At 42.0% G+C, this 18,923-nt stretch overlaps 1 protein-coding gene across 2 annotated transcripts in view; it reads left to right on the forward strand.

Annotated features, from left to right (window-relative positions):
• Nucleotides 1-4,682: 4,682 nt before the first annotated feature.
• The window catches only part of SWAP70 (switching B cell complex subunit SWAP70), a 77,273-nt gene continuing 63,032 nt past the window's right edge, over nucleotides 4,683-18,923 (forward strand). The window contains exon 1 of one of the 2 annotated variants that reach the window (XM_068555610.1): nucleotides 4,683-4,859. In XM_068555610.1, coding sequence (XP_068411711.1) covers nucleotides 4,761-4,859 — 99 coding nt within the window. In that variant the 5' untranslated portion in view covers nucleotides 4,683-4,760. Of the gene's footprint in view, nucleotides 4,860-4,967; nucleotides 5,068-18,923 lie in introns of those variants that run through there. The other variant, XM_068555611.1, reaches the window with a different exon arrangement.

Here is an 18,923-nt window from a genome sequence, read left to right on the forward strand (position 1 = left end):
AATGTTTTCCTTCTTAATCTTATAAGGGGTCATGATGACCCACTTCGTATTTGCAGATCTGATTGTGTCCGCTGTCAGTATGTCTTTTGATGTAGAACCCTTTGTCTCAAAAACTTATATACCTGTGCTTTGACCTCTAACAGGCAGAACAGTCCTCAGAGCTTTCTGAGAGACTGCTTCCTGCATTATAATCCTCAGGTTGGCTTGAATAAAATCTTCCATTTCTTTCTTAGATTGACTATGAGTTGATTTTTTTCTTCGCCACAGGCCTTTGGCCAAGATAAGATGAGAGCTCGATAGAGCTCACTGGCAGGCCTAGTGCTCCTTGTCAGTTACCAGGAGAGACTGGGGATTAGGAAGAATTTTATTTTTGAAACCAGCATATCTTGGCTCCTTTACAGTCCCTCTAGATTCTACTTGAAAATTGAACAATTCAAACTTAGTTCAACTCCCTTTTTGTATTCTGTCTTAGAGAAATAGTAGAAGCCAGTTGGCAATTTCAATGTTATGATTGGAAATCTCCTTAGCCAGATCCACAAGATCATTAAGTATCTTTACTAGTTTTCATTAGATACTCTTCCTAGATTTTACATTATCTCAGGCAACAGTGTTGCCAAACTTTTCACCAGCTATAACATTTTGTCCAACTCTATTAGTTTGCTAGGGGTGCCATGATAACATGCCACAAACTGGTGGCTTGAACAACAGAAATTTATTGTCTCACAGTTCTGGAAGCTAGAAATACAAGATCAAGCTACCAGCAGGGTTTGTCCCTTCAAAAAGCTATGAGGAGGAATCTTTTCCATGCTTGTCTCCTAGCTTCTGGTGATTTGCTGGCTATCTCTGGTGTTCCTTGGCTTGTAGACCCATCACCCTGATTTCTGTCTTCATGTTCACATGTCATTCTTCCCGTGTGTGTCCAAATTTCCTCTTTTTATAAGGATACCAGTCATATTGGATTAGGGCCCACCCTAATGACCTCATTTTAACTGGATTACCTCTGTAAAACTTCATCTGAGACACTGGAGATTAAGACTTAAACATATGAATTTTGGGGAGAGACAATTCAACTGAAAGCAGCAACTTTCAACAACAATTTCCTCACTGTCTTTCAAACCTTCACTTGAGATCCTTTTAGCTTCTGCCACCCCCCTGCCCAAAGCCAGTAACACATGCTTTTTGTTAACAGTATCTAACTTCACAAATTTCAATATCAGTTAGGGGCTGGTCAGGGAAGCAGCACCACTAAGGAATACAGGATTTATCACAGGGATTAAATACAGCACAATTGTAGGAAAAGCTGGAGGAGAAAAAGTCTGGAAGGAGATGGCTGGAGGATCAAAGGAAACTAACCAGGGATCACAAAGGAAAGCTGGTGAAGAATTCTATGGAAGGTTGTAGCCTCTGCATCCGGAAATGGCCTGAAACTGATAGGTCATCAGGGCTAGCAGTCAGGAAGACAGCTTGGATTGAACTGGGGGAGAGTGAGGGCAAACTAGAATCCACAAGGACAAACTGGAACCTATGAGGACAAAACGGAACCCATAGCTATCTCTCATGCTGCTGATGCAGGTGGTCTGCAGGAGAAGTTGATGCATTTACCACAGAACTACTTGTGTGCCTTGCCCCAGAGGCTTGGAGAAGCTGAAATAGGAGATATGGTGGGAGCTGGAGGAGCTGGGGACCAGTTGCTGCTCTGCACCAACAATGTGCCAGCAGGTCAGTAACAAGTTTACAATCTGCAGCTGGTACCTGGCATCTTCAGAGCACAAGGGCTGCTGCTTCACTTGCTCCTTTCAAATCTTACACAAATTTCTCTTGTGACCAATCCTATCTTGGAACCAGACTGGGAAGGGAAATTTGGGGGACTAAATTTCAGTTTAGTTAAATTGACACAGCACAAAACCACCACATGAGCCAAATATCAACAGTTGCCTGGTACCAGGATGCTGTGTCTCATATGTACTAGTATCTCATTTAAGCCTCATCATCACAGTTTTGCAAGATAAATATTAGCCTTCCCACTTTACATATAAAGAAATGAAGACTCATATTTACTCATAGGTAAGCAAATGGTGGAGTCTGGATTCTGCCCTACATCTGTGTGGTAGCCAGCTTCCAAGATGGGTCCCAGTGGTTCTTGCCTTCTGATACTCATGCTCTTTTGTATTTCCCCTCCCACCTTAAATAGGTCTGACCTGAGTAATCAGTAGAGTATTGCAGAAATGATGATAAGTGACTTTTGAGGCAGGATCATAAAAGACATTGCAGCTTCCACCTTTCTCTTTCTTGGACCACCTGCTCTGGGAAAAGCCAGCTGACATGTTGTAAGGACACTCAAGTAGCCTGTAGGTGGACCCATACAGGGAGGAACTGAGGCCTTTTGTGAACAAGTCCACGTGGGTGAGCCATGGTACAAGTAATTTCTACAGCACCAGCCTCCCCTTCAGATGACTACAGTCCCATATCCTGACTGAAACCTCTCAGGAGACCTCAAGCCAGAACTATATGGCTAAATGGCCTTTAAATTCTGGACCCATAGAAAATATGAGATAATGTTTATTATTGTTTTAAGCTGCTAAATTTTGGGTTAGTTGATTACACAGCAGTAGATAATTAATATAATCTGTTAGGTTCCAAAGCACAGCTCCTTCCATGACATCATTTTGCTTTAAAATTTGTTCAGATTATGAGAGTGGGGATTGTGGAAGAAGTAGGAATTTTTTTTTTTTTTAATATACATTTATTTATTTATTTATTTTTGGCTGCGTTGGGTCTTTGTTGCTGTGCACGGGCGTTTCTCTAGTTGAGGCGAGCAAGGGCTACTCTTCAGTGCGGTGCGCGGGTTTCTTATTGCGGTGGCTTCTCTTGTTGCAGAGCACAGACTCTAGGCATGCGGGCTTCAGTAGTTGTGGCACGTGGGCTCAGTAGCTGTGGCTTGCGGGCTTTAGAGTGCAGGCTCAGTAGTTGTGGCACACGGGCTTAGTCGCTCTGCAGCATGTGGGATCCTCCCAGACCAGGGCTCGAACCCGTGTCCCCTGCATTGGCAGGCAGATTCTTAACCACTGCACCACCAGGGAAGTCCAAGAAGTAGGAATTTGAAAGTTCAGAATGTACTGGTCATGTGATCCCCCCCCCCCCGCCCCCCCCCCCCGCCCCAGAAAAGCTTTGAAATATCTTTTTGGTGCTTCCAGATACAGAGAGAGAAGGAGTGTCATCTAGTGGTTAATCTGAACCTTGAGAATTAGGAGGGTTTCTTTTTTGTCACTACCTAGGGAAAGCTGAGTTGGCATGAAGAAATTAGAGGTTAAATCATGTGTTTTTGTTGACTGGCAGACTTGAGCTGGAGTTGGGGAAGATCATTGATAGAGACTGGATTCTGGCAGAGCAAGAAAAGTCCTGACAAATGGAGAAGTGGGGCCTCTAGGGCCCTCACACTGAGAGACTGATAGTCCCTCTGCTTTTGCCCCTTCCCTTCAACTGGGCCATCCTTTCCTCTGCCCCACCAAGTTCCCTGTGGCCTGAAGCTCACTGAAGCTGCTCCTTCCTTTTCTGCTCTTTCCAAATCCCCCTTCCTTATGATGCCCTTTTCCTTTTAATAAAGTTCATATATGTGCATTTAGGAACATAAAAGAGGAAAGCAAAACCAAACTTCATCTGAGAACCGTTTCCCTTTGAAAACTCTTGGTATTTGTTTTTCTCTCCATTTTATCCAGATTTGGTCTTGGATTGGAGATGCAAGGCACCGTGCCTGGTGACTTAATCAGACTGGAGTCAGCCAGCAATATTTATTATCTTAGGATGCGAGCACTAGGAGAACCCTTCCAGAACATCTGGAGCAACCATGCTCATTTCATACGTGGAACATTTGAAGCCCAAAGAGGTCAAGTGATCATTGTTAACAGATATCAAATGAACATCTACAATGTGGAGGACGCTCTTCCGGGCATAGATAGGTTCTTTTAAATGGTCCACCCAGTCTGATTAGTAAGATGGGTGGAGTGATTTGCTGGGGTCTTTCCAGATCTCCTATTATGCAAGCACAGAAACATCAGGAAACAGCAGCATTACCCACATCAAACCCTTCCTAAATTGTGAACTGTCCCTCAACAGCTGAGAGTTAGAACAGTTTGCCTGACCCTCTGATTTCTAAACCCACCTTAAACCTCGACTCTTTGCCCCCGGAGACCACTACACAGTAGGCATCAAGAGATGTTTGGGAAATGCATGAACCAACTTCCCTCGAGGCCCTTCCCTGCTTCCCCTCCCCCTCCTCTCCCACTAGGTACTGTGCCAGCATTTGAGCCCCTGACCGGGGACTTTTGGGGACCTTGTCTGGCCTCCTCAGACAGTAACCCCGTCCCCGGGTCAGGAGCAGGGCTCCATTTCTCACTGTGGGACGCCGGCCTCTCATATTTTTTCTCGGGATAGGGGCTCTTGTTTGGGGAGCATGCGAGCACCGAAAATGGCCCGAGCTGGTCTTGGGAGCACTAGGCGGATGCGTGGTGGCGCTTGCCGTTCTAGCCGGGAAAGACGGCCGGGCGTCCCCACAGGCAGGGAGAGGCGGACCACCCGACCCAGCGCTCCCGCTGCACAGCGCGGTCCGCCGCGGGCGCCGAGTGGGCGGGGCCTGTCGGGGGCGGGGCCTGCCGCTGTCAGGTGACAGCGCGGCGGGCGGTGGCGGCAGAGGCCCAGGGGTGTCAGACGCGCCGAGTGGCTGGCAGGACAGTCGCGGCAGCCGGGGTATCAGGGCCGCGACCATGGGGGGCTTGAAGGACGAGCTGCTCAAGGCCATCTGGCATGCTTTCACCGCGCTCGACCTGGACCACAGCGGCAAGGTCTCCAAGTCCCAGCTCAAGGTGGGCGCACCCGCCTCCCCCGGGCCCGCACTCGCCCCTCCCCGGCGCGTGCTCTACTACCACCGGGTGGAAGCGGGCAGGCGGGCGGTGACCATAGGGAATGGCGGACCGGAATGCGGCCGAGCGGCCTGCTCGGGGTGGAGGGAGCCGAGACCGGGATTTGGCATTTTTCGCCTCCCTCTTGCTTTCGGGCCTCGCGCTCGGACCGGTGCGTTAGTTCCCTCAGGGCTCCTGGTGAGCAAGGGACGGCGCGGGTGAGGGCTCTGAAGGGCGAGCCGGTCTCCCTGTTGGCGCGGGAGGCCCAGAAAGTTTGACTCGGAGAGGGCGGTGGGAAGCTCCCTCAGGAAACCTATCCAAAGTTTCCTTCCCGCTCTGGGAGAGGAAGGGACTTGCCCAAGGTGACTGGTCAGAGCCCTCTAAGGGGCACGCTCCGCGCCGGGGCAGTTCTCAAAACGGCCAGCTGCCCTCCAGGCAACCAGGCAGTTCCGAGAAGGGAGAAGTGCCCCAGAGCCCGGCCCGCAGCGGCCTCCAATTTTGGGGCGCTTTGGCGGTGGGGTACCCTTTCCGACTAGGGAGGAAGACCTAGCGTCCTCAGGTCTGGAACGAATCGAGGGTGTGCCGTGTCCCGCAGGGACCTTAGTTTCCGGGTGAGGAGCTCTGATCTGGCACTTTGCAAAAGCAAGTGCTTTTGCAGAGTCTTTATTGTGACTGCCAAAGACCCCATCATTAAATGAGCGTATAAGGTATAAATAAAGGAATGCTTGTAAATTGAGTAACCCCAAGCAGGGTAAGTGGCATTTAGCCAGGAGAAATTGGCAGCTTCTTGAAAGTGTAAAATATGGAAACAGACAAGAAGAGCCATTCATAGGCATTTAAAAATATACACATTTTGGATCTGAATGTCTGGTTTTCTTAGCCTCTTCTGGGAGTGAATTTCTGAAGATTGAGTTTGCTTTGTATATTTTGTTCAGTAATCAGGAGGTTCTTATGACTAGTGGCTTTTATGCCAGTAGGACTTAGCATTCTGCCTGTTTTCCTTTTACCCTCCTCTTTTTTTCTCATTCATAAAATCATAGTCTGGAAGGATTCATAGAGATCATCCATTTAATCTTTATTTGACTTTATTTTTAAAATTAACATAGAGTAAAATTGACTATTTTGGTGGATGGTTCTGAGTTTTAACATATATAGATTTGTATAACTACTGCCAAAATCAGGGTTCCATCAGTTCCGTCATCCCCAAAAGTTCCCTCATGCTGCCCCCCTGTTCCTCAACTGCTGGCAATCAATGATCTGTTCTTAATTGCTATAGTTTTGTCTCTTCTACAGTGTCATAAAAATGGAGTCATACAGTATGTAACCTTTTGACAGTGACTTCTTTTGCTCAGCATAATGCCTGAGAGATTCACCTATGTTGTTATGTATCAATAATTCTTTTTATTGCTAAGCAATATTCCATTGTATGGATGTACCGTAGTTAATCCATTCACCCTTGAAGAACATTTGTGTTATTTCCATTTTTGGTGATTATGAATAGAGTTGCATTTTACTCTTCACTGTTTTTACTTTTAATTTACCTATACCACTATGTTTAAAGTGAGTTTCTTGTAGATGGCATGTAGTTGGGTCTTGTTTTTTTTTAATCCATTCTGACAATCTTTTAATTGGTGTGTTTAGACCAATTACATTTAATTATTGATGTTCGATTTAGGGTTACCATTTTACTATTTGGTTTCTGTTTGTTTTCACTATTTTTTCTCTTCCAATTGATGGCATTAACGAAATATTTTCTATTACTTTTGTTGTACACCATTCAAAATTGTCTTTGTGGCTGCTTATGGAAAACGTGTCCAGAGGATTCTTGACTGCAGGCTTGGCAGGAAGTATTAAATCCTAGTTCATAGCTTTTACCCACAGGATGTTGATAATGCAAATGTGCAGTTGTATTTTGTCTCTTTGTCTGCTTAACTGAGAGATTTTGGGATTGATTCAGTTCTGTTCATCTTGCCAGTGTTTCTGGAATTGGAAATATTAAAAAGTTTCTATTTAGTTCTCTCCTTTTTGGAGTTTTGACTCTAAAGTTCGAGGTTCATTGATCCATTGGCTAGGAATGGAGATTTTGCCTTAAATTTGCTCATTCATTCATTTGTTCATAAATAACCTTTTGCGTATACTTTGTGTAAGGTACCATGCTAATTTCATAAAAAGATAAGTATTTTTAGGCTCTTAAGAGTTAATATCTCCTTGGAGGAAATATCATACAATTGATTTATTAAATAGCAGACTAAAAATTACATACCCAAATTGAGGTTAAAATTTATCTCTTTGGAAAACTGTATGGGCATTCTAAAATAGTTTTGACACTTGTCTTTTTGAATTACCTTCACAGTTTCTGACGTGAGTGGTGACACTTCATGTGTTAGATACTGTGCCTAATTCTAAGGGTGATATGATAGTGAAGGTGGCGGAAAAAGAAACATACGAATTTTTGCCTTCAAAGAGTTTAAATGTTGGTAGGCAAACTAAAAGAATAGGCAACCGTTAGAGAAGTCTCTCTGTCTTTCTGTGTATATATATAGATTATATTACTTAGACAATTACCCTATCCTTAAAAAAATGTAAGATCTGGTGGTAGAGATAAGAAGTACAGGAATACTATGGAGAGGAAGATGTTGAATGTGATAGAAGATAAGAGCCCATGAGATTTTAGAGGAAGAGACCAGTACTTTTTACTGGTGGAATTACTTCATGAAAAAGCTTTGAAATTGCCTCTGAAGAAAGCTAGAATGTGATTATGTGGAAATGGGGGGAGGATTAAGCCCATCCTATTCATTCATTCATTCATTCTTTCAATGGGTATCTATTGACTGCTTTTAGCTCTAAGGGATCCTTGTGAACTACTGCAGGCCACAGGAATTAATCAGGCATTTATAGGGACTTCTGTGTAACTTATTTTGATTGGAGTGTAGGATATGAGTGTGTTTGTGTGTATGTATAAGAAAGAGTTTTTGATGGATGGACGTTTAGCTGGAGATGATGTCCCTGGGTAAGTGTGGGGCTGTTGGTACAGGATCTTGGTAGTTGAAGCTTGGAAAAAGGAGAGAAGAGGTTCAACAGTGGCCTTGGGGAATGGCTAGAGTAGGTGGTGAGAGGAAGAATGGAAGCCAGGGGACCAGAAATGGGATATAAGAACCACTTTGGGGCAACACTGGCGCTGAGGAAGAAGAGATTTTCAAGGAAAACATCGTCTGTTATCTTTGAGAGTTAATTTATTATTACTATGTACATATATTTTGGAGATTGTAAAGTTATGATATTGATTCTTCCCTGCCGTAGCTTATAATAAACTACATTATTTCTTCTTTTGTGAAGAGAAGTTGTGAAAAGTTTGGAGTATTGGCATCATCTTGGGAATAAATTTATTTTTGACTTTTAAGGAGATTTCTTTGCAGTACAGTACTCATTTAGATAAATGTGTTTGGGTCACTGCTATAATTAGTAAATATTTTCCTTGAGGGCCCCCAGTTTAGTACAAAAATCTTACTATTTTTCTTTTGGCTGCGTTGGGTTTTCCTTGCAGTGCGCGGGCGTCTCATTGCGGTGGCTTCTCTCGTTGCGGAGCACGGGCTCTAGGCGCACGGGCTTAGTTGTTCCAGGGCATGTGGGATCTTCCCGGACCAGGGCTCGAACCCGTGTCCCCTGCATTGGCAGGCGGATTCTTAACCATTGTGCCGCCAGGGAAGTCCCCAAAAAGCTTACTTAAAAAAATTTTTTTTTTAATTTTAAAAATTTACTTTATTGAAGTATAGTTGATTTAGAGTGTTGTGTTAATTTCTGCTGTATAGCAAAGTGATTCAGTTATACATATATTCATTCTTTTTCATATTCTTTTCTATTACGGTTTATCACAGGATATTGAATATAGTTCCCCGTGCTGTACAGTAGGACCTCGTTGTTTATCCATTCTATATATAATAGTTTGCATCTGCTAATCCCAAACTCCCAATCCATCCCTCTCTCACCTCCCCTTCCACTTGGCAACCACAAGCCAAAAAGCTTATTTTTTATACCTAAATTTTATTACTAACTAATAGCATTTTAAAAAACATCTTTATTGGAGTATAACTGCTTTACAATGGTATGTTAGTTTCTGTTGTATAACAAAGTGAATCAGCTATACGTATACATATATCCCCATATCCCCTCCCTCTTGCATCTCCCTCCCACCATCCCTATCCCACCCCTCTAGGTGGTCACAAAGCACCGAGCTGATACCCCTGTGCTATGTGGCTGCTTCCTACTAGCTATCTCTTTTACATTTGGTAGTGTATATATGTCCATGCCACTCTCTCACTTTGTCCCAGCTTACCCTTCCCCCTCCCCATGTCCTCAAGTCCATTCTCTACGTCTGCATCTTTATTCCTGTCCTGCCCCTAGGTTCTTCAGAACCATTTCTTTTTTTTAGATTCCACATATATGTGTTAGCCTACGGTATTTGTTTTTCTCTTTCTGACTTACTTCTGTATGACTTCTGTATTACTCTGTATGACAGTCTCTAGGTCCATCCACCTCACTACAAATAACTCAGTTTTGTTTCTTTTTATGGCTGAGTAATATTCCATTGTATATATGTGCCACATCTTCTTTATCCATTCATCTGTCGATGGACACTTAGGTTGCTTCCATGTCCTGGCTATTGTAAATAGAGCTGCAATGAACATTGTGGTACATGACTCTTTTTTAATTATGGTTTTCTCAGGGTATATCCCCAGTAGTGGGATTGCTGGGTTGAATGGTAGTTCTATTTTTAGTTTTTTAAGGAACCTCCATACTGTTCTCCATAGTGGCTGTATCAATTTACATTCCCACCAACAGTGCAAGAGGGTTTCCTTTTCTCCACACCTTCTCCAGCATTTATTGTTTGTAGATTTTTTGATGATGGCCATTCTGACTGGTATGAGGTGATACCTCATTGTAGTTTTGATTTGCATTTCTCTAATGATTAGAGATGTTGAGCATCCTTTCATGTGTTTGTTGGCAATCTGTATATCTTCTTTGGAGAAATGTCTGTTTAGGTCTTCCACCCATTTTTGGATTGGGTTGTTTTTTTGTTTCGATATTGAGCAGCTCATATTAAAGGAGATTAAGCCTTCGTCAGTTGCTTCATTTGCAAATATTTTCTCCCATTCTGAGGGTTGTCTTTTCGTCTTGTTTATGGTTTCCTTTGCTTTGCAAAAGCTTTTAAGTTTCATTAGGTCCCATTTGTTTATTTTTGTTTTTATTTCCATTTCTCTAGGAGGTGGGTCAAAAAGGACCTTGCTGTAATTTATGTCATAGAGTGTTCTGCCTATGTTTTCCTCTAAGAGTTTTATAGTATCTGGCCTTACATTTAGGTCTTTGATCCATTTTGAGTTTATTTTTGTGTATGGTGTTAGGGAGTGTTCTAATTTCATTCTTTTACATGTAGCTGTCCAGTTTTCCCAGCACCACTTATTGAAGAGTAATAACATATTTTTGAGTAAAACAAAAATTACCATCTGTATAAATTTTGAAACTTAAAATACAAAGAAAAAATTAACATAAGAAAGATATTTGTTGGGACTTCCCTGGTGGTGCAGTAGTTAATAATCCGCCTGCCAATGCAGGGGACACGGGTTCAATCCCTGAGAAGATCCCGCATGCCACGGAGCAACTAAGCCCGAGCGCCGCAACTTATATGAGCCTGTGCTCTAGAGCCCGTGAGCCACAAGTACTGAGCCCGCGTGCCACAAATACTGAAGCCCGTGCACCTAGAGCCCATGCTCCGCAACAAGAGAAGCCACTGCAATGAGAAGCCTGCACACTGCAACAAAGAGTAACCCCCGCTCGCCACAACTAGAGAAAGCCCGTGCGCAGCAACGAAGGCCCAACGCAGCCAAAGAGAAAAAAATTTATTAAAAATAAAAGATATTTGTTGAGGCAAACATAGATTTTCATTAAACTTATGATTAAGATAAAAATACAGAATACAGAATTTACAAACTACTTGTGACTTACATAAGCTACTATAGTAGCAGATGTTGGGTTGTCCTCTAGTCCAGCAGTCCCCAACCTTTTTGGCAGTGGGGACTGGTTTTGTGGAAGACAGTATTTCCACAGGGCGGCGGTGGGGGGAGGGGTGGTTCAGGCGGTAATGCGAGTGATGGTTCAGGTGGTAGTGCGAACAGTGGGGAGCGATGGGAATGGCAGATGAAGCTTCTCTCGCCTGCCGCTCACTTCCTGCTGTGCGGCCAGTTCCTAACAGGCCACGGACCGGTACTGGTCTGCAGCCTGGGGGTTGGGGACCCCTCCTCTAGCCACAGTGACGTTTCTTGTTAAAACAGCTGGGCATGAGGTCATTGCAGGTCAATATCTTGATCTTCATTAAAGAACACCCCTTATCACCTCCACGCCCTCCAACAAATAGGGAACCAACTCTGCCTCACTTTCCTTACCTTGATTCTTTCTCCCTCTTCCTCCCACATTCCCTGTGATTTCCTTGAGCTTCCTCCTGGCAATCTGTGCACCCTCTCCAGGGTACCTCTGTCTCTTTGGCTCCAGTTGTGGCATTTCTGGCTCCCTACCTGAGTTGTAGCTGTATAGGTCTCCACCGGCACAGTCAGCCCGTGCACCCCCCATAGCAGTCATTAGCTGTATTAGCTTAATCTGTAATTGGATTTTTAGAAGGCAACTCATTTTTTTTTTTTAATGAATTTATTTATTTTATTTATTTTTATTTTTGGCTGTGTTGGGTCTTCATTGCTGTGCGCGGGCTTTCTCTGGTTGCAGCGAGCGGGGGCTACTCTTTGTTGAGGTGCGTGGGCTTCTCATTGCGGTGGCCTCTCTTATGGTGGAGCACGGGCTCTAGGCGCACGGGCTTCGGTAGTTGTGGCACGCGGGCTCAGTAGTTGTGGCGTGTGGGTTCTGGAGCGCAGGTTCAGCAGTTGTGGCGCACGGGCTTAGTTGCTCCGCGGCATGTGGGATCTTCCCGGGCCAGGGCTCGAACCCGTGTCCCCTGCATTGGCAGGCGGGTTCTTAACCACTGTGCCACCAGGGAAGCCGGCAACTCATTTTTGTAATTGTCATTGATTTGCTGTCACTATTTTTCAGGCTGGAATACAGAGGGATACTAAAAACTAAGTTATTGTTTTAAGTTAAACTTGTTCTAATTGTGTAGAGATCTACTTTTCAGCTGCTGAAGTAGATAGCAGTAGGCTTATGGTGGAAGAGAAATCTTCAGAAACACATTCTTTACTTGCTTTTATACTTGTGTTCATTAATAGCCCTTCCTTAGAAAAAACTGTGTAGTTTAAGGCTATGTTCATCTTGAATGCAGTTAAAAGCTACTGGGAGAGATTTTGATGGACACTTTTCTTTATATCTATAGGAAGGTGCTCCATACATGTAGGCGGCTGAGTAAACATTATTGAACTTTTTTGTCACCGATTTTTCCCTTGGTTTTGATGTTTGTGCCCTTCTTTTGTCTTTTTTTTTTTTTTTTTTTTTAATGAGGGACATTTGTGTGTGGATTCCATATTTTAGTAAACTTTATTAATATGCCATCTGAAACAGACATTGTTACTTTCAGGTTACGTAAATTTGCAAAAGTCACAAGGGAAATAGGTATTGGACATATTATTTGAAGGAGAAGCATTTTTCTCCGTTGGTGTTTAAAAATTATCTTCAAATTATTTAGAATTCTGATGGTCTTGCAGAAAGGTACTAAACCTCCAGTGTTACTTAGAAATACATGCAATTCCAAGAAGTTGAAAAGATGAAGCCTATCATTTAAACAAATGTACATCAAAAAGAAACTTTTTGAATAGTTCATATATACATATGGTATAAAATGCATAATGTCCTAAAGGGCATTTACAAAAGTGAAAAGTAAGTTTCCTCCAACCCCTGGCCCACACTAGTTACCTGCCCCTGAGGTAACCATTGTTACTAGTTTTTTTTTGTACTCCTTCCAGAAATCAAAATGTACCTTAAAATTGAACTCTCCTACACTGTTGATGAGAATGTAAATTGGTGCAGCCACTTGGAGAACAGTATGGAGGTTCCTTAAAAAACTAAAAATAAAATTGCCATATGATCCAGCAATCTCACTCCTGGGCATATATCTGGAGAAAACTATAATTCAAAGAGGTACATGCATCCCAGTGTTTGTTGCAGCACTGTTTACAATGCCCATTGACTGATGAATGAATAAAGAAGATGTAGTGTGTATATATATATATATATATATATATATATATATAACACACACACAAACACACACACACAATGGAATATTACTCAGCCGTAAAAAAGAATGAAATAGTGCCATTTGCAGCAACATGGATGGACCTAGAGATTATCATACTAAATGAAGTAAGCCAGACAGAGAAAGACAAATATCGTATGATATCACTTATATGTGGAATCTTAAAAAAAAAAACAAATGAACTGATTTACAAAACAGAAACAGACCCACAGACATAGAAAACAAACCTGTGGTTACCAAAAGGGAAAGGAGGAGGGAAGGATAAATTAGGAGGTTGGGATTAACATATGCACACTACTATACATAATATATATATAGTATATTCAACATTTTGTAATAACTTATAAGGGAAAAGAACCTGAAAAAGAATATATATCTGTATATATATAACTGAATTACTTTGTTGTACACCTGAAACTAACAGAACATTGTAAATCAACTATACTTCAATAAAAAAGTATCTTAAAATTAGTACTCTTATTGTTATAGTTAGTGTTGTTTTCTTAAATATAGCAAAATCTAGTGATAGTTTTCAAACATCTGTTATAATTTTACTTTACAGTTATGGTTGCAGTGTGAATTACATGTCAGTGCTGGAAATGTCTTGAGTAAGCTTATTGGCTCTGCACTCTTATCCTGTTGTTTTTAGAAATGAGGGTTTTGTTTTGTTTTAAATTGTGCCCTTTTGAAGTAAAAGAGCTCACAACTAGTGAGGATGTAAATGAAAAAAAATTGAGGAACAACATGGGTAGTTTGAATCTTTATTCATTTCTCAATGATAGATTTTCAACTAAATGTTCTTTAATTTTTGCCCTGCAGTTGATTTGCGTATCTTGTGAATAATGTCATGTGCTCTGTTCCCATGTAGGCATTTAGCTTCAAAAATTTTTAATCTGGCTAGTTACAAAAGTAATTGAGGCTTCCCTGGTGGCGCAGTGGTTGAGAATCTGCCTGCCAATGCAGGGGACACGGGTTCGAGCCCTGGTCTGGGAGGATCCCACATGCCGCAGAGCAGCTAGGCCCATGAGCCAGTTACTGAGCCTGCGCGTCTGGAGCCTGTGCTCCGCAACAAGAGAGGCCGCGATGATGAGAGGCCCGTGCACCACGATGAAGAGTGGCCCCCACTTGCCGCAACTAGAGAAAGCCCTCGCACAGAAACGAAGACCCAACACAGCCATAAATAAATAAATAAAAATAAACCCAAAGTTTAAAAAAAAAAAAAAAATTTGAGCTTTAAAAAAAAAAAAAAAAAGTAATTGAGCCAGGCCAGTGGTCTGTTGAAAATATAAAGGAAGCAAGTTGCAGTAAAGGGCTTCTATTGTGTGAAACACAATGTAAAAGATTTGGTTAATTCTTGTGAACTTGGCATGTATAGTATTCCCTCCCTAATCTTTAGTGTTATGTTTCTGTTAACCCCTGTGGTTAAAGTTGTTTCTGTTCTAAAAATCTAATTTAAAAAAAAACCCATTTAGAGAACCAGAGCATGACTCACGAGCGAGCCTGTGAAAGTCTTTATAAATATTTTTTGTATCTCACCAAAATGAAACAGTAAAGACAGCTCTCCAAATAAAGGGCATGTAAGAGACATTTAAAAATCTTAAAATGGTAATAATGGATTCTGGATTATTTCCTTTTTCCGTTTCTTACTTGCTAGAAACTTTTCAGTAAGATAGACTGGAAGTTTTTGTTTTTTAGAAATATATGTAAACTTTTGCTTTATTGAGGATTATATTCAATCCACGAGGCACTTTTGTGTGTGTGGCCTTCCATCTTAACAGCCAGTGCATTTCTAATCTTATGACTCAGAGGCTCTTAACCTTCCTGGTCCCCATTTTGTATTTCCTTTGGGGTCTTACTGCAGTCCCAGAGGTGCATAGTAACTGGAAGCTAGAGACGGAAGAGGCTTTGAATGACCTTTTCTCACTTATTCAGTTTGCCCTCTCATTCCCCGTCCCACCCCGCCCCCCAGGAGGGTTATTGTAATCCCCTCAGTGATTATTAACACATTGGAATCCAAATCCTGCAACGTAAGTCTAAGTTAGTCTTTGCCTCAGCTTCCTTTATGTTTCCCAAGGCTTCATGTCATAAATCTATTTTTCTGCTCTGCTTTCTGCTTTATTTCCTTCTTCTTATTCTACCTTCAGATTCCTTTTTTTTTTTTAACCCAAAATCTGTGTCTACTTGAAACTGCAGTTTTCAGAAATTAATTTTTAATTGTGGAAAGGTATTTGGGAGTAAATCTGCATATAGTCAAATTTCATATAAGGAGATCTTACAGTTAGGAAGAGATTTCTACAATATCAGAAAAACTAGTTTTTTCGTCTCAAGGTTCTATGCCTTCTTTACCCTTTGCTTCCTTAGGAATATTTAGCTTTACAGCCACAATGGCTTACCAACCAGAAGTGACAGCAGTTAGGATAAAAGTTGTTCTGTCAGATAGACAATGTCGAAGGTATTATATTTCACTGGGTAGGCACCTCTGGGAGGATGGAGCGCTACCTGCATTACCAGGCAGCACATCTCCATCAGTTCTTTTTTTTTTTTTTTAATTGAAGTATAGTTGATTTACAGTGTTTTGCCAATCTCTGCTCTACAGCAGAGTGACTCAGTTATACACATATATATATTCTTTTTTTATATTCTTTTCCATTATGGTTTATCACAGGATATTGCTATATATGTGGTATACATTAGGACCTTGTTTATTTATTCTAAATGTAATAGTTTGCATCTACCAACCCCAAACTCCCAGTCCATTCCTCATCAGTGCTTTTCGTTCATAGGGTGTTGTATGTCTCAGGCAGATGCTGTTACATTGGAGTTGAGAGCAGGAGCTGGTAGGCAGCTGACTTGACTCTCAGTGACTTCCTTCAGTGATGATTTGAGAAAATGCTGTTAGATAATGGGACACCAGGCTGTTAGATCGAACTAGGTTGGAATTCTGAAGTTCTTCACTGGGGTGATTTTGGGGAATTTGCTTTGCTTGTTGTATTTAGGACTCGCTGTTAAATGGGAATAATAAGACATTTTAACAGTATACTTGCTTGTATAGATGGAGCTCACAACCTCTATGTGTTACAACAGAACATTTACTAGCCAACTGTTTCTTACCAAACACTGATGTTGAAGAAAATTGATCTACAAAACAGTATATAAATTTGAAGGTTTTAATCTATACCTTTTGCTAGGGACTCTGGGGAAGTGAAAAATATACAGCATTGTCCCTTACCTTGAGGAGTGTGCAGTTTAGTAAAGAAGATAATACATGAAATGACTACAACAAGATAACGTATAAGCAAGTTCTAGAAAGTGTGGAAAATGAGGTCTGTAGGCCATGCTGTCCAGTACATTAGCCATTAACCGCATCTGGCTATTGAGCACTGAAAAGTAGCTAGTCCATGGGACTTCCCTGGTGGCACAGTGGATAAGACTTTGTGCTCCCAATGCAGGGGGCTTGGGTTCCATCCCTGGTCAGGAAACTAGATCCCACATGCATGCTGCAACTAAGAGTTCGCATGCCGCAACGCCCGCCTGCTGCAACTAAGACCTGGAGCAACCAAATAAATAAATAAATAAATATTTTTTAAAAAACAGAAAAAAAGAAAAAGTAGCTAGTCTGAATTGAGATGTGCTGTAAATATAAAATATACACAGGATTTCAGAGACTTAGTACAAGAAAATAATGTAAGATATCTCTTTTAAAAATATTGATTACATGTTGTAGTTATAATATTTTGGATACATTAGTAAAATTAATTTTACCTGTTTCTTTTTGTGTTTTAAAAATGTGGCTATTAAACATTTTAAATTCCATATGTAGTTTGCATGATATTTCCGTCAGATGGAGCTGCTGTAGAAGTTTAAAGGAAATAGAGAAAAAGATGCAGACAGTTTTAGGGGCTTCCCTGGTGGCACAGTGGTTAAGAATCTGCCTGCCAACGCAAGGGACATGGGTTCGAGCCCTGGTCCGGGAAGATCCCACATGCCGTGGAGCAACTAAGCCCGTGTGCCACAACTACTGAGCCTGCGTGCTGCAACTACTGAAGCCCGCGCGCCTAGAGCCCGTGCTCTGCAACAAAAGAAGCCACCACAATGAGAAGCCCGCACACCGCAATGAAGAGTAGCCCCCGCTCGTGCACCTAGAGAAAGCCCACGCACAGCAACGAAGACCCAACTCAGCCAAACAATAAATAAATAAATTAATTAAATAAATCTGTAAAAAAAAAAAAAGATGCAGACAGTTGTAGACAAGAAACGTTTCATGGAGGAGATGGAATGTCAGCTGCTTCTGGAGGGAATGGGGCAAATCTTGTCCAGTATAGTCACAGAAAGATGACAGGTATGATGGTGGCATTGTGGATAAGAGCAGGAGCTAAAACTTGGAGTATTTGTGAGCAGTAAGGATATACTCTGGGTGGAGTAGTGTTTAATTTGAGGCATGGTGGAAAATTAGGATTTAAAGGAAGATGGGGTTACATTTTAGACGGTTTCGTTCTTGTACAGAATAGATGATTAATATGTATTTGTTGACTATGTTAGAATGAGTAGTTTAGAACTGATCCTGTAAAGAGGGGAAGTTATTAATACTTTTTGGGTAGATATATGACAGAGGTAGAGTTCTGAGATTATTCTAACAATGTGGGTGTGTTGACATGAGGGGAGAGGCTGGAGATCGGGAGACCAAGTGGGGGACTGCTGTGAAAGTTGATGCGTGCTAGACTGGGAAGGTGGCAGGGGAATCAAAACCGATATGCTTCCTACCCTCATAGAGCTTGAAGTCTTGTGAGTGATATAGATCAGCAAACCAACAATTCAAATATGATATAAAGTACATAGCGCTGGGAAACACAGAGGAAGGGAACCTACCTAGCCTGTGGTGAGGATTGGAGGAGTTAGGTCAGAGAATGCTTCTAGAGGAACAGTTGTCACTGACCTTAAGAAATGTGTGAAGCTCCTCTATAAGAACAATTGTGATGAAAGATTTGGAAAGTAAATCCCTCGGAGGCACAGGAAAAAGTGTCAGGAGAGAGAACACTGGTTAGGGAGTCAGGAGACTTGTCTCTGCTCTGTTATTTGTGTGACCCTGGAAGGTTTCTTCTCCTTGCTGGGCTTTATTTTCCTCATTTGCGAAATGTGGAATAGCAGACAAGATCTTCAAGGCTTAGCCTTCTAATTGAACTTTGTCAGCTCGATATGTTTACCACGGTCTTATCCTGGTGAGTGGTCTTTGTTAGGGCCTCAGAACGGAGAATGGGAGCTGCTGCTGGGGGCAGGGAGCCCTTGTTTCCCCAGTCCCACATTCTCTGGTTAGCCAACAGAGAAGCTCACTCAGTGGAGAGAGGAATGGCATTGGGCCAGGGGGCTGAATTGGATCCAGAAATAGGACAAACTATAAATTTAAAAAGTACAAGAATAGGAGAGTCCATAGTTTTGTTGTTAAGGGAATGGTGGTACCAAAGTTAGAATCAGGGTGGGAAACCTGTTCTGGGGAGAAAGGTAATGAACTCTCCTTTGGATTTTTTGGATGTGAGGCAAATTTAGCATAGAAATCTTTCATCTTAGTGATATAAACCAGAGCTCAGTTGATAGGTCAAGACCAGAAAGGGATCTGAGAGTCATTAAGGTGACTTAATGTTTTCAGAATTGAAGCACTTTTTTAAGAACTTGGGGCTCAAAATTGGGCTTTGGGGAATGTCCAGATTGGGAGAATGAAGGGTAAGGGAGGTGACCCCATAAAGGTAGACCAAGATAGAGTAAGTTCTTTGAGAAATTTAGAAAAT

This window comes from Eschrichtius robustus, chromosome 11 (genome assembly GCF_028021215.1).
Source record: "Eschrichtius robustus isolate mEscRob2 chromosome 11, mEscRob2.pri, whole genome shotgun sequence".
NCBI lineage: Eukaryota > Metazoa > Chordata > Mammalia > Artiodactyla > Eschrichtiidae > Eschrichtius > Eschrichtius robustus.